This window comes from Centropristis striata, chromosome 21 (assembly GCF_030273125.1).
Source record: "Centropristis striata isolate RG_2023a ecotype Rhode Island chromosome 21, C.striata_1.0, whole genome shotgun sequence".
Lineage (NCBI taxonomy): Eukaryota > Metazoa > Chordata > Actinopteri > Perciformes > Serranidae > Centropristis > Centropristis striata.
In genome coordinates, this window is record NC_081537.1 from 10,198,669 (window position 1) to 10,214,956 (window position 16,288).

The 16,288-nt window shown below is 38.5% G+C and overlaps 1 protein-coding gene across 1 annotated transcript in view; it reads left to right on the forward strand.

Annotated features, from left to right (window-relative positions):
* Window positions 1-16,288, forward strand: part of itga3b (integrin, alpha 3b) — a 38,988-nt gene that overhangs the window by 17,125 nt on the left and 5,575 nt on the right. The window contains exons 2-20 of the mRNA XM_059325229.1: window positions 1,038-1,165; window positions 3,184-3,266; window positions 4,316-4,565; window positions 4,776-4,874; window positions 5,557-5,758; window positions 7,488-7,681; window positions 8,570-8,658; window positions 9,131-9,267; window positions 9,974-10,060; window positions 10,150-10,217; window positions 10,330-10,475; window positions 10,632-10,778; window positions 10,863-10,960; window positions 12,408-12,579; window positions 12,677-12,751; window positions 12,845-12,924; window positions 13,625-13,702; window positions 13,857-13,959; window positions 14,271-14,447. Of these exons, the coding sequence (XP_059181212.1) occupies window positions 1,038-1,165; window positions 3,184-3,266; window positions 4,316-4,565; window positions 4,776-4,874; window positions 5,557-5,758; window positions 7,488-7,681; window positions 8,570-8,658; window positions 9,131-9,267; window positions 9,974-10,060; window positions 10,150-10,217; window positions 10,330-10,475; window positions 10,632-10,778; window positions 10,863-10,960; window positions 12,408-12,579; window positions 12,677-12,751; window positions 12,845-12,924; window positions 13,625-13,702; window positions 13,857-13,959; window positions 14,271-14,447 (2,413 nt within the window). The remainder of the gene's footprint in view (window positions 1-1,037; window positions 1,166-3,183; window positions 3,267-4,315; window positions 4,566-4,775; window positions 4,875-5,556; window positions 5,759-7,487; window positions 7,682-8,569; window positions 8,659-9,130; window positions 9,268-9,973; window positions 10,061-10,149; window positions 10,218-10,329; window positions 10,476-10,631; window positions 10,779-10,862; window positions 10,961-12,407; window positions 12,580-12,676; window positions 12,752-12,844; window positions 12,925-13,624; window positions 13,703-13,856; window positions 13,960-14,270; window positions 14,448-16,288) is intronic.

A 16,288-nucleotide genomic window follows, 5' to 3' on the forward strand; every position in this document is an offset into this window, starting at 1 on the left:
GTAGCTGCCCTTCACTTTATATGCTCACAAGCCTGACTAACGGCTTGACTCACCACTTTCCACTTTCCACCACTGCCAGCATCATGTCAGCGCAAAACCAGCATCGCATGAAGACATTTTAAAAGTTTGAATAAAAAGAACAGACTTTGACTTCACAGCTATATGCTTTTGTTTCCCACATAGTAGAGCAGGCCATGTGTCACACACACTGTAAACAAGCTTGTCTGCACCTTCCGCCCACAAAGTGGAGCTAATAAATCTTGTGCTGACAGTAAATAGTGTGTCCCAGCACAGGGCCTTGTAGAGGGAGTAATCCCTCTACTTCAAAGTTGTGTGTTGTGTTAAAAGGTGCTGATGTAGGGAGTGTCTGGGTGAGTGGACAAAAGCATCAGGTCCATCACTGAGAAGCTAGTTCGTGTGGTGCCCAGACTTGTTACGGGTCATGCTCTGACTGCTCCACTCTATCCGCTATTAATTCACAGGTCACGTGAATTGGCTCACTTTGTGTGTGTGTGTGTGTGTGTGTGTGTGTGTGTGTGTGTTCTTGTACTTCCTACATAGTGAGGAACGGAACATGTTTTTAACCTACAGATTGAGGACGTTTTTGTGAAGTGAGGACATTTCGGCAGGTCCTCAATTCTTTAAATGCTTGTTTGAGAGTTCAGACTTTGTTTTAGGGTTAAGGTTACAATTAAGTTTATGTAAGGGTTAGGGTTGGGCATTAATGGGCTAGGGAATTCACTATTCCAATGAGAGCCCTCACAAAGATAGAAGTACAAGGATTTGTATGTGTAAGAGAGAGAGACAGACAGACAGACAGACAGACAGAAGCAAGATGTTCATATTCAGTTCTACCACAACTGAAACCTGTAGGATTTTCCGTGTTTAGACTAGAAGGATTAACTGGAAAATCATCCGGCTTTTTTTTTGTTGCTGCTGTTGTGTCTGTGTTGTGTTGTCTATCTTCTATCATGCCAAAGCTTTGATATAATCAAATAATCTGTCCCTGCCTGTCTTTCTGTCTTGTCTGTATCCAGGCTTCTCACAGGAGCACCCAAAGAAAAAGCACAATCTCTACGAAATGTCAATGAAACAGGTGCCGTCTACTCCTGTCCCATCACAACAGACACCAGCGACTGCTCCAGAATGGACCTGGTCACCACAAGTAAGCATGATGCAGAGCTCTCAGAAGCGATTAATCATTTGGGTATTTTAGGGGAATGCTGTATTATAATTGAGATTTTGTAAAAATCTGGTTTGTGAATTGAGTGAGCCTGAGGCTGACAGTGAAGGAAGTCGACCGTAGTCTAACAATGATGTGAAAACAACACTAGGAGTCTACAGCCATGCTAGCTACACTTGATCATGCTCATGATGGCAATGCTAACATGCTAAAGCTCAATATGTATATTGTTTAACTTGTTCCCTTTGTGCAAAAACTACAGCTGAAGCTCATGGGAATGTCATTAGTTTTGTAGAAATCAAAGTATTAGTTTAATTTTAATTCAAGGCAGACGGTGTTGTTAGATAAAAAAGTTGCTCAAAGCGTGGTCCACAGGCCAACTGCGGCCCTCTGAAACATTTTGTGCAGCCCCTGAGTGTGACACAAAATGCATGCATTACATATTGATTATCCACAGTCTATTTAAGTACTTTCCCTTTTAATAATGTGCATTCAAGACACTACTCTGCTACTGCATCAAACAAGCCTCTGTCAGGTTAGGAATGACAACAATCAGTTGCAGTGAAGCTCTAACACAGGCCAGTTATGTGCTATTTCATAAAATTGCTAAGTGTAGTAAGCTGTTCACTCATGGAGAGATTGTACAGGACTGATTGATGCAAGTGTCTGACATTGTGTGTCCAGAGCGATATAATGGCTCCCTGAATTGGCACTTGGAATTTTGATTTGCCAAATGTAAAGACAGAGAATTAACTTTGATGCAGAAGTTTAGTTTGTAAATTGTGGCTAAGCTAAGGTTAGCTAGCCTGTGTCTGTGTAGTGATTTCCTTTGGCCAAAACTAGATGGGCTACACTTTTTGTAGTTGTAGAGATGTAACAATACACTCAACTCATGATTCGATCAAATTCACACTTTGTTCACAATATGATTTTCTCACATTTTTTCAACAAAATGAGATTGAGAAAAAATATTAGTGACGGAGATTATTTTGTTGGCACAAATTGTCACTTTTTTTTATTATCGCACATTAATTGTTACAAAGTATCATTACATCCTCAATAAGTAGTAAAACTACACTGGCGTGTGGATGTAGATCGGGTAAACAGTGCAGAGAAAATGATCTGAGTACCGTCTGACCGTGTTGTTTCATTTTGCCATTGACATCACTATATAGTACTCTACATAGGACAACCTAGATTGTGATGAGGGAGAAGTGAATGAGACTGAGAATGAGGGTTTGGTCTCAGCCCAAGCCGAAGTAACTCATGACATCATCAGGGGGTCACTTTCTCAGACAGGCCAAAGCTTCCTTCAGAGCCACAGAAGATTATCATAGATGAGTTTCACAGGCTGATCATGATGAGAAAACTGACCTTTATGTAAAAAAATGTTGGTTCAACTAAGTTCATTGTGGAGGATTTCCCTGATTGCAAATTGATGAACTATAAATAAAAAGCACGCAAATGATAATCAGTACCAACAGAACTAGTGCGTCAAACAATCTCAGTCTAATCCACCGCATGTCCTGTAGCATCCACCGTCATTTGCTGCACCTACATGATGAGCTCCAGGATATGAAACTCTGAACGCGCGTCTTTTCTTAATTGGAGGTTATTAACTTATAGACTTACCGCTGTACTACCTGAAGGTGAATAGGCCCCCCGGAGGCTACAAGTAAGAACCATAATAAAAGGATTCCTCATCACTTTTGATGTTGGAGTGACTGTTGCTTCGGTCACGGTGCATTTTTGTGGTTGTTATCTGTCAGGGCATGATCCAGGCTGAATGGAGCTTTACTGTTTGGGTTGGTTTTCCTTTGATTATCATCACCATAACCATGTTTCCACCTAATCCATTATAAGGTGTGATTGTATATGGCTGCCTTGTTGAAAATGTGATACTGAATAAACCGTAGAAACATGTTTTTATACCTTAATTCAATCTTTATAGTAACTTTTTAAACATTTGAATGTAATTCCCACATCTGCCCCATCCACAGCGAGTCCCTCTGAGATGGTAGAGGGTATGTGGCTGGGTGTGACGGTGGCCAGTCAGAGAGATAAGCAAGAAGGACGTGTGCTGGTGAGATTACACTTTTGTTATTCTCTCTTTATTGGTCAGTGTCACAGGTGGCATATTATGTACACATTTGCTGCAGCACTGAGGGGATGCACGGCGACATATGAGCCTATTTTTATATTCAGTGTTACAGATGACACAGCTTGTTTAAATATTTACTGCACCATAAAGCAACCGGATGACACACTCAACATGTACACACCTGAAACAGAATGACACATGCAGAAAATGTTTTAGTTAAAAGACCATCTCTTCCAATAAACAAAAATCTGTGAATCAGTAGGGGGCAAATGCAACCTATGGAAAAGGAAATAAAAAGAGAATGCATCAATTTGTATATTTAGTGTCCATTTACAAAAAATTAAAAGTTCCTTAGTTTGAATATCTTGTTTTTGGACTGTATTTAATTGAATGGAGGTCAAAAAGGATATACAAATCATGGCATTCTGTTTTTATGGGGGTTTTTCCACCACATTTTTGGATTTGGGGTTTTAGTATGATTCAGGGATGATGAATTTTATTAATTTCACCCCAGGTTCCCTAGAAAAAAAGTGATTTTTTCAATTGAAGCGTTGATTATTGAAGGAAATAAAGTCAATGACAACAACTGCTTATTGCAGTTAACCAAAAACCTATTAACAAAACTGGAGGTTACGGGTTTAAGGAATCATTTCTGCAGTGCATTATTGCCCATTCATTTAGAAATAATCTCTCTTGGAAATGCCTTGAAATTATTATATTATTCAAGTAGGAGAGAGATTTTTTCACTTTATATATAATTCAAAGACGGAAATCGTTTCTTTTGTTGAAAAAATATTATTTTATTCACACTGTAAAATATATGTAAAAAATATTGGTGAATAAAAGAGCTTTGTGCTAACATCTCATATTGTTAAAGTTATTTTCTAGAAAAAAACACAATATCTCTACTACTGTAATTATCAGGACATTTCTCACAGTTTATTTTAATTACATGGGGATTTAATGTGTTTACATAGAGTAATTATACAGTGCATAACATGCCAGATAACACACTCTTCTCTGGTGTCCAGGCATGCGGACATCGCTATGTGAAACTCATCCCTAGTGGCACAGATGTGCTGTACCGGATGATAGGAAGGTGCTACGTCAGGAGCAACGACCTGACCTACGACAGCAACGATTTCTGGCAGGAATACAAATACGAGCTCTGCAACCCAAACCAAGACTTTCAAAGTGAAGGCTTGTGCAACATGGGCATGTCAGGCGGCATGACAGAGACTGATGTCTACATTGGCTCTCCAGGCAGCTACAGGTGGCAAGGTGGGCACTGAAGAGTTAACGCCAAAAAGAGTGTGTTTTCTTACTTAATACTGAAATAATGGGCTGCTTTCACAGACAGGGATTAAAGCCTGTGCAAGTCTGCTAAATTCTAGTGTTAGTCTAACACTGGGATTATTCTCTGTCTGGGAAACCTGTCCATTGTGCACAAAGCAGACATAACATTGTTGTCCAATTCTGTTTTGTTATAAGGAAATGTTCATGTAACGTCGAGAGATCCAGATCCAGCGAAGGTGTGGGAGGTGGACGACAGAGACTTCAAGCAGATGAAACGACAGTACAGTTATCTAGGTAACTATGTTTTTGCAACGTATCCATATGTAAATGTATGCACTTTCTGATGCCTTCGAGTTCTCTTAACTCTACCGAGTCCTAAGCAGTTTTTTTGCTCACATTGACTCACTGTGGCCTTGACTCTTGCAGCTGTAAGGAAACAACACAATCAAGAACAAAATGCATGTTGAATTTCTTTGATTTTTCACAGACATGAAAAATGGAATCTATATGTACAACATTTTTGTTTTGTTTTACAAATTCTACTCACAGTCTCCTCTCTGCTCTGTGTAAACAGCCTGCAGTTCAGTCCAAATTTCACAAAATATTTGTCACCTTACTGTTGGTTTCAGCCAAGTCATTCACGGATTCCCAGTTGCGCTGAGGAGCACAGGATTTAATGTTTCTTGTTTGTTTTTTTGCCAATTGTTTATTTTGGGCAATTTTTGTAAAACAGAGACATATAGAATTAATTGATTTTGATTACATTTTTACTATTTTAAGCTTAGATTTTTTTCTGATGGAATCATCGCATATTATTCTTTCTGGGACAGTTGAAAACTTTAAAATCCAACAATAACTTTTTTTTTTTTAACACTGTTTTTACAGTGTCTGGCTTTGACAAATGGTAGCATTTGTCAAACTTGCCTGCAGGTTGTTGGGTTCAGAGGGTTAACAGTGGATCTGCTGTCTTCTGCAGGTTACTCAGTTCTTGAGGAGAAGAAGCTTCTGATCCATGACCAGTACACAGTGGTGACAGGGGCTCCCAGGGACGAGTCCAAGGGCTCTGTGACATTTGGGACTATCGCTGTCAAACTCGATCCATCGTATACTATCCCTGGAGAACAAGTGGGCTCGTACTTTGGGAACAGCCTGGCTGTCGCCGACCTCAACAATGATGAGTGCGTCTCTGAACACCACACACCCCATTTTGTAGCTTTTAATAGATAGTATAGATAGAAAGGAAAGGGGTGACAGACAGAGAGAGAAATAGGAGATAAAATGCTGCAAATGGCCACAGGCTGGTATGGGTCAGCCTTTGTACATGAGCACACACTACCAGGTGAGCTACCTGGGCACCCCTTAACAACATTTTTAGTTAAATAATAATAATAATATAAAAATAACTTTATTTATATAGCACCTTTTAAAACAGCAGCTTACAAAGTGCTTTGACAGAGAGCAATTCATTACAAAGAGAATGCCATAAGGCTAAAAACAATTCTTACATTAAAAGAAAAATAATAAAAGACAGAGCAGGAATAATCACAAGACATTGTCAGATACAAAGAAAATAAAAGGTAAAAGGAGTAAAAAAGTAAAAAGTGAAGAAGTAAAAAGGAGTGGTAAGATAGAAAGCATTACATAAAAGTAAGTCTATAAAAGTGGGTTTTAAGAAGTGATTTAAAAGAAGTTACAGACTCTGCACGCTTTTCTCCTCGGGCAGCTCGTTCCAGAGTCGGGGCGCTCTGGTGGAGAAAGCCCGCTCACCTTTGGTTTTCAGTTTTGACTTTGGAACGCTAGGAGCCAGACCTAAAAGAGCTTTCAAAGTGATCAGTAAAATCTTAAAATCAATCCTAAAACAAACAGGGAGCCACTGCAAAGAAGCTAAAATCGGGGTGATGTGATGTTGTCTGTTAAAAGAAGCCAACAGTTAACAGACAGTGTCTTCCAATAAACAAAAATCTGTGAATCATTAGGGGACCTTTTACAACCTGTGTAAAATGTAAAAAAAAAAAAAAAAAAAAAAAAAAGAATGCACCAAATTGTAGTGTGTAGTGAGTGTATATTTACAAAAAACAAACGTTCCTTAGCTTGAATGTTTTGTTTTTGTACTGTATTCAATTGAATGTAGGTCAAGAATGATATACAAATCATGGCATTCTGCTTTTATAACATTTTTCACAACATTTTGAGGATTTGGGGTTGTATTATGATGCAGGGACAATAATTTCCGCAGGCCAATCTGGAAGCTAGTGTCATCCCGGGTTCTCTTGAAAAAAAGTGCATGGAATTTTTCCATTAAAGCTTCGATTATTGCAGGAAATAAACTCAATAATTAACAACCACTTATTGCAGGCATCTAACCAAAAACCTGTTTTTGGTTAGTTAAAAAAACTGGGGGTTTTGGGATTAAGAACTCATTTCTGCAGCACTCTATTGGCCATTCACTTAATAATTATCCCTCCACCTAATGCCATATTTTAAGTATAAGCTGCTTATAATCAAAATTCACAGATGAAGAAGTAGAAAAGCAGAAGTGTTACATTTCCATGTGTCAATGGATTGTATGTCACTGTATCTTGTGCTTTTGAGCTTTCTCACGCTTGAATTCTCCGTAGCTATGATCTGCCTTGTTATGCAGAGAATGCATGACACTGATGTATGTTTGAGCTGAGATGAGAGAAGAAAACCTGTCCTTTCAGCGGCTGAGATAAGGTGTTCATCATGCATGACGTCATGGTGAAAGCATGTGTCTCCTGCAGTGCAGTGAAGGATTTATGGAAACCAAACATTTGAGATCAAAGGAATATAATGTCTAGGATGTCCTCTTAGGTACGCACACTAGGTATGTGTGTGTCTGTTTGCGTATAAAATACATTTTTTTGATATTTCCTTTGCCTCTTACAGCTGGAATGACCTGATAGTGGGTGCCCCATTTTACTTTGACCGTATGAAGGATGAGGGAGGAGCAGTATATATCTTCATGAATGAGAATGGATCATTCCAGAAGACCGCCAGCGTGGTGCTGAAAGGTCCATCGGCCTCTGGCTTTGGCTTTGCAGTGGCTGCCATCGGCGATATCAACCAAGATGGATTTCAAGGTACGACTCTGAACACATCTGTTTGTTTTACACTGACAGGAGGAATAAATAAATCTCATGGAAAAGTTTAGAACTCAGCTCCAAATCTTCAAAAAAGGCTAATTAATAGCATAAAGAAACACTGGGCACAAACATGGAAAAGGCCCCACAACCTCTCCGACCAGACACAAAATGTATAGTTGTTTATTCTCTTTCGTTTGTTGTTTTGTGACTCTTTGTGGTCATTTTGTCTCTCTATGTAGTCTTATTATAAGGGTCATTTTTTTGCCTGAGATTTTGCTGTTTTTGTAGTTCTTTTGTGTCAATTTGTAGTCGTTTTGTGTTTTGTGGCTGATTCGTCCTTTTTCTAATTGCTGTGAGTCTTTTTGTGGCCTGGTCAGTTATTTTTGGTCATTTTGAGTCTCTTCCTGGTGGATACATGTCTGTTTCGCCCCCTGGAAGCCCATTCAGTTATCCATCCATGCTTAAACTGCAACTAAACTGCTTTAAAAAATAATGTATTTTGTAAAATGACAATACTGGTTCGGCCAAAATCCATTTTATGTAGTGTTTCTATTATTGTGTCCACCCCTGTGCATGCTGCTGTATAGTAAAAGGTAATGCATTAACTGTTCTGCTGTTAAAAAAAAAAAAATATGGCACAGAGGAAGTATACAGTTCCCCATTAAGACTTTGTATGATTGTTTTTATGCACTGTTGCTAAGCTATTATCTCTGCAGAGACAGGTAATGTACTGAACTGTGCATTAAGTGCTACAAAATGAAGTAGTGCTCTGCCGCCACCTAGAGTTCAAATGTATTTCATACACAGACCTACCTTGGCTTCTTGTCAGCAGCCTGTCTTTGCATGTTTCCGTTCAGTTTTTCACTGTGTTATTTATGTCTGCAGACTTTGCAGTGGGAGCTCCTTTCCATGACACAGGAATGCTCTATATATGGATGGGGAGTAAAGAGGGAATCTCAATGGAGCCCAGTCAGGTAACATCTGACTTGGTGCCATGGATGCACTTTAAGATAGAGCACATATAAGATACAAAACATTTTTCCTTCCACATGCCATCACACTGTACAATAACAAATAATAGTCTGGTTCATTACATACTGTCGCTATGCACTTCATGTGTTTTTTATGCTCACTGTTCATTGCACCTTATTTGTTTCACAGCACAACATTTTTATACTGCATATTCATATTTATTCTGCACTGGAATTCTACTCCTTAATACATACTCCTTCTTTAGACACTTTATTTTTTATTGTATTTTTATTATATTTTTATATTTTATTGCTTGAAGTATGCCTAGGTTGTTCTTATTTAATTGTGTTGTTATTGTCTCTGTGTGTAATGCTGCTGCTATACTGTAATTTCCCAGCTTGGGATAAATAAAGTATATCTATCTATCTATATGTATTGTGTTGATATCCCATCTGTCGTTGTCGCCCTCTGCAGGTGATTGAGGGTAAGTCAGTGGGAAATGGGGGATTTCGCACCTTCGGCTACTCCATCAATGGAGGGATGGACGTTGATGACAACAGTTACCCTGACATCTTAATTGGCTCTCTGGATGACCGCGTGGCCCTGCTCAGGTAGAAATAAGAGAAAGGATAAACAGAATAGAATAGAATAGAACAGAATAGAATATGATAGAATGAAATATCTTTATTGTCACTGTCGCATGTACAACGAAATTAAGTGCATTCTTGTCAGTGCTAGATTAAAAATAAATAAATAATAGCAAAAATGGAAATGGAAAATGTTGGGTAAAACATTTTTAGTAGTAGATATGGCCTAGAATATTACCTAGTGGATTACTGACATGAAGAAAAAACTTTTTTTTGTATTACATGTTCCTGAAATGTAGGTTTAAATATGCAAATGAGGCATTCACTCATTCAAATGTGCTATTTTTTTTAAATGTCCAGAACAAAAATTTGAACATTTGATAAAGCCATTTTCAAAATTCTTGTAAATGTGTTTGTTTTTGTTTTGTGTTTTTGACTAGCATAGTATGAAAGAAGGCATATTATGGAAACATAATTGACAGCAAAACTTGACCAGTGCATGAAAAAAATTATGTTTTTCGACAAAAAAAATGGGTCACTATGTTTCAAAAGCCCTGAAACTTGTATTTTTGGGGGAAATCATTCAGGCTTTCTTGTTAAACAAGTACAATTATAGTATAAAAGTAAAATTATAACTTAAAAACACTTGTAGTTATTGAACTACTAACTAAAATGATATACTGTAGCTTGGGTACTGTTTGATTCCTCTTATCATCATATTTGTTTTCAGGGCTCGACCGGTCCTCCACTTAACCAAGGACTTCACTGTCGGGCCAAAGATCGTGGATCCTAGCCAGTGTCCATCAACGAATCCATGGTGAGACGTCTCCTCAGAATATCTCATTCTAAAACTAGCTTATTTGATTCAGTTTGAACACAGTTTTAATGTGTCTTTGTGTTTTACAGCATCTCAGCGACTCTGTGCTTCTCTTTCACTCTGAGCACTGGAAACAAAGACTTCAAGAAAGATATCAGTAAGCAGTCTTCCTTTACTGACTTTTTTTCAATGACAGATAAACGAATTATTTCAAATTGAACTTGCTGCAGTTGACTATAATGTACTGTGTGTTTTTCGACTTTGTGAAGCGGTGAAGTACACAGTGGAGGCCGACATGGAGTGGAGGAAAAGCCATCGTGTTCGTTTTGTGGACACAAATGCCGACTCGTATGAAGGCTCAATGACGCTGCCATCTTCCAAAAAAAAGTGTCATACTCTCAAACTGTATGCAGTGGTAAGTTTTCAGTACAAATACACCATATTGTGTGTATGTTAATTGATAAGTGTGATTTTATTTACAGCTATGGGCATTTAAATAGTTTTATTGGAGAGGGTGCTGTTGCCCATGTGCTTATCAAGACTACTTTAATGTTCTTTGATGATTCTACAGGAGCCTGTGAGGGACAAACTGGAGCCGGTGGTCTTTTCCCTCAACATATCCTTAAATCAGCCAAAACCTAAATCCAAACGTTCCCTCCAGAACCTGGACTTCTACCCGATTTTCAGCCAGGAGCAGGACCTCACCAATAAAGATGACGTATGTAGTCGTGCATACACTATAATAATGGTTGTGTGAAAGTCCCTCTGTAAGGTGTGATGTAATGGGTTCTGTTTTCTGCAGTTTCACTTTCAGAAGGACTGTGGCTCCGACAACAAATGTAGCAGCAACCTGCAGCTGACAGCCCAGTTTGTTGATGAACACGACAAGCCTTACCCCAGGTGAAATGAGATTCTCAACAGTAAAGCCCTCTGACTGAAAAGGGGCTCAGTTTTAAAGCCAGAGTGTAGATACTGGTATCATATGAAACGAGACATACTAAAAAAATCCATTGGTACCCTATTTTAATGTGTTACATTTTGGGGAGGGAAATACTAGCATGGCCATCTTCCCTCTGCCTCTGACATCAAGATATCTGAATGAAAATAGGTTCATGTTTCCCATGAGTCTCCCTTTACAGACATGCCCATTTTATGCTAATCACATGTAGTTTGGATTCGCTGTTTTTCTGATGCAGTACAAATTCATTATTGTGTTTGAATATTTCTGCACACTGCAACTAAACAGTGCTGGAGTTGCATAAATCAGGAATGACTGAAAATCTGACACTCTTGTGCATTTAATAGCTGTGTTTCCATCAATGAATTTCAATGCACATTTTGAAGAATCACTTGAGAAAAATCTTGATGGAAGCACCAAAATTCGATAAAACTTTGGAAAATGGGCTTAAAAGTTTTTACGGTAGTTTTTGTCTTTTTTCGAAAAATAGTTAATGTGCTAAACGGGTGATGACAACAATTTTTTTTGTATTAGTTCTGACATAGCAAATATTTTTAACTCACATGACTGTTCAGCTGTTTCTGCTCTGCCGGTCAAGACGAGCTGACAAGAAAGAACAACTATAAGTTTCCCGATTGAATCCAAATTCTGTAGACTTTTCTCCATTTTCTCTCGTGGGTGACCAAGTTGTACAAATAGCAACTTCTTTTTATTGTTGTTTTTTCTCTCTTTTACAATCTCTTCTTCTTCTACTGTTTACTGACGGATTAGCCTAAGGCTACAATATACTGCCATCTACTGTTTTATGCAGCTTTGTTTATTCGCTCTAAACCAGTTGATGGAAACATCCCTAATCTGCATTTTCATTAATGCAACATTTTAAAATTTATCTTCAAAATTCACTTTGACTTTAAGCTAATGACAAGTGCTCACCACAGTCACAGCATGGACTTTTCTATGGTCTTCCTCAAGGTCTTGATGTATTAATGTGGTATTTGGGAGGGACTTTTGACCATTTTTATCAATTTAGGTTAGATTAAGCAGCAGATCTGTGTAACAAAAATTGCTGTAACAACTTTTGAGATATAATAAAGCATGGGAACAGCAGTCTAACTAACTTAAACACATGTTTATTTGACGACTAGAGCAACTTGACACACAGTGCTCAGCTGCATCTCAAAATAATCTTCAGGTTTCCAGCTTTCAGATGGTTTAAACCACTTGACCTACTCCCTCCCCCTATAATCACAACTGTTTCTCTTTGTGCTTTAGCACTAGCACTGTGGATTTGTTGTATTTGCTACATGCTCGCCAGATACAAATAAGGCCATAAATGTATTAATTAGCCAGAAAAAAAAGTGAATGAATAAGGTTTTTCCCTGTGTCCAGACATGGCGAGTCCCAGATACTTCAATTCAACAGCAATATGAAGGTAGTAAGGCTGAATGTGGAGGTGACCAACCTTCCTAGTCGGGGAAGGCTGGCTGAAGACGCTCACCAGGCCATGCTCAACATCACCATCCCTGACGCGCTGAGCTACTCTGGCGTCAGACCAACAAAGGTAATTTATGTGTTACATTACATTGTTAAATATTTATGTTTGTCATGGACATTTGATCCATTAGTACATTTTCCTAAAATGCTGTTTGTGTGTTTAGGGCCGTGATGTTGTGTGCACCTTGGACAGCACGGTGATTTGTGATCTGGGGAATCCATTTCAAGGCAACGAAAAGGTACATTTGAATTGATTTTCTCTTACAGATGTTGCCTTTTTTTCAGCTAAAATCTGTTTAAAACATCTCATTCTCTTTGCCTCAAATTATCAGGTTACATTTGCCATCATATTTGAGACATCAGGGATTGATTTGTACACACAAGAGATTGAGTCCCAGCTGCTCCTGTCCACGTAAGTGTTTATATATTTGTTTTTTTTTAAATATGCATTCATTGGATAGTTTGTGTTTTGCATTTACACCCTACTTCAGAATTTTTGTATTTTTATCTGAGAAATAAAGGAATCTTTTCAGTTATAATGCGTTTGCAAGCTCATTCTGTAAAAAAAAAATAATAATAATTGTTTCACTATGTAAACACCCTCACCTCTCTGGACCCCAACTGAATCGATCTGATGCATCCAATTTTGATTTAGTTTATCATTTTTTTTGTGAGCACACTGGGCATCCTGTATTTATTTATCTAATGTTATTATTACTATTATTATATTTTTTTCTCTTCTCTATCACCTCCCTTTATGTTACTATAATTTTATTTTATTGTATTTATTTATCTTTTATTTATGTACCTATTTATCTTCACCTACTAATTAATTCTTTTGTTTGTTTTTTAAATTTATTTCATTATATATATTTTTTGATTATTATTTATTTATTTTCTCTCCCTCTTTGTTCTTGGGGGTTGTCTTTTTTTTCCCGGTTCTTCGTTCTAATGTACCGGTTAAAAAAATATCTGAAATCATATCAGAGGCTATGGTCCCAATTTTGTATTTTTTTTTAATTAAGGGCAAAATCTAAAGTTGAATTTTGGCTCTAGTGGCTCTAACAATCATTAAATGTTACATTATGTTGCATTACGGTGTGTTTCTCCAGTCTCAGTGAGCAGAATGACCTGAAGCCTGTGCCCGTGGCCCTGCTGATTGAAAACACCATCCTGCCCTCCTTCTCCATGTGAGTCTCATTACCCAACACCATGACATACTGTATATACAGTATAGAGCACAGAAAGGCCACAGACGTCAACGTAGTTATGTCACATCACGTTATCTTCCACATCAGTTTTTAGTTGAACAGTGTACAATCATTTCTACCTCTCGCCCTGCAGAGAGAACCCACTGGTGCAAACAGAATTCAGTGGGACGGTGATGGGCGAGTCAGCCATGGTCAACACCAGTGACGTGGGTAGTCTGGTGGAGTTCACCTTCAATGTGAGTCACCTCCACCGCTCAGACTATATTCAACCTCCAGAACTGTATATTGCATCCATAATATGTGTGCCACCCACGTCTCCTTCATCTCCACCCTGTCTTTGAAGCCAAAACTTTCATCATTCCTCAGAAGTTTAATATTGCGTGGTGAAGGGATTGTTATGTGAGCTATGGTTTGTGGTGTAAGCACAACCAGGGGTGGATACTATTTAGGGATTACGAAGTCACACTGACTGCTATTCCACAGCATATTGTTATTTCACACCATCTGATTTCTACTGAAGTTTTTTCCCTTGTTGTGCTCCCACTAGGTCAACATGAGGGGACAGCCCCTGGGAGACATGGGGACCCTGGCTGTGGAGTTTGAGTGGCCCCATGAGGTCACCAACGGCAAGTGGCTGCTGTACCTGACCAGGATTGTTGTTAAAGGGGAATCAGAGGTGGAATGTAACCCTGCTGGAGAAGTTGTCAACTCGCGTAACATGACTGTAAGGTTCTTTTTAGCCACTATATGCTCCTTTTCCATCAAAAACATCCTGAGTTCATATTCAAACTTCACTCATTTAATCTTTCGACTGTCAGCTATGGAAATGCTTTTATGTTCTTTCATTTTTTACAGTTTACTCCACACCAAAGACATACAGGGACTATATCTATGTTCCCCTCGTGTTCCCTTATTTAATATCCTGTTAACACACATTAATTTGTTATATTGTGTTCCGGTAAATTTGACCTGTTTCAAGCTAAAATACTTCATAACCCCTAACGCTCCTATAAGTCAAAATATAGCAAGGGAATATCTATTTCAGGTTTATGTGCTATTTATAGCTGGGGAACACACGATCTTGTGAAAATAGGACCTTCGGAACAGGTTCCTTGACCTCAATGGAAAATGTCAAAAGGTCAAGGAAAGGTGTGAAGGAAAATTCATGAGGACTTAGGAACTCGGCTACATAATTATGAAACAGCAGATGTTATTGGCGTGGGTCCACTGAGGTCATCTTAGATACTTCACCTTGTGTGTTCTTACCACATGCAGACTGTATAAATGTGGGAAACCCAGTGAAAAATAATACTTTGTTAGCATGGTTGGAATTGAACTAAAAAAGGAATATAGGCGACTGGTCACAAAAGTGAAACAAAATTGTTGCCACATAGAGAAACTCACACTCCCCCTCCTGTCCATTCATGAATCCCTATAGGGCGCCACAGGAATGAGTTCTTTCACCAGGAAGTAAGTTAGCATTTTAGCGCCCAGGGGTCTGTCCTCTCAAACTCAATGAGGACTTTAAATGGGTTTTTGGTTAGATGCCTGAAATAAGGTCCGTGGTTAACACAAGCTGAAGAGATGTTCATGTTTTGTTGTACAACATAAACACATTAGTAAGTACCCCCACTTGTGAATTTTGGAGTTTTTACGTGTCCTTAAAAAGGCGGTTGCTAACAAGTGGCTAAATAAGACTACACTGGTTGTCTGGTACATTAAACGTCATCACGCCTGACACCGACGGTGTCCGTTCTCTTGCAAACTCTTGTAGATTGTAGATTAGGTTAATAAAGGATTTATTAGGCTATGATTTTGCTAGCTTGTCAAAACAGCTGGTTAGCTTGTCGGAGACGGTCTGAAGCTAACGACTATGACGTTCAAGTCATACGACTGTTGAGTAGTTTGTTATAGCACAGTGTTAGCTTTTTACTTCTGTCAGCTGCATAAACCCTTCAAACATCATAAAAATTTTGTTTTTTTGTGTGAAAATTATCCTGCTGAATGAAACACGTTAGCATCAGAAACGTGTGTTTGCCACAGAGCTTTATTTCTGCAATGATCCAAAATCCAATGCAAAAATCCCTAAGGTGAATTCTCAATAGACCCCATAATGATGCTACTTCTGGGTTGGCCTACAAAAATATGCCATTTTGTTTCCTCCCTCTGAGGATGATTCTATGAAAGTAATTGCTTAATTTATGCAAGATAGGCACAACAAATGGTGCGTCTCTTCAAATTGTGATATAGTGTAGTCTCCTTTAAAGCTTTGCTGCAGCTTTCCTCAGCGTATTCAAGCAGCTCTTATCATGACTGCCACGTAGATACTTCTAGGTCATTTCACTCAGTTAGGAACTTTCCTAAGCAAAACGCATCCTAAATTTACTTTTTGCTGTTACAGGCTTGTTACATGAGTTGTAATTCTTCCTGACATGAGTGTGAACTGAAGCAGCCTGAGCTGCATGAGTAAATGTCAGTGGTAGAAAAGGGGTGTGAAAATGTTCTTAAAGCTAAACCACAGATGTTCAGAAATACACTTTGGAAAAAAAACATCTGTGTCGCCAG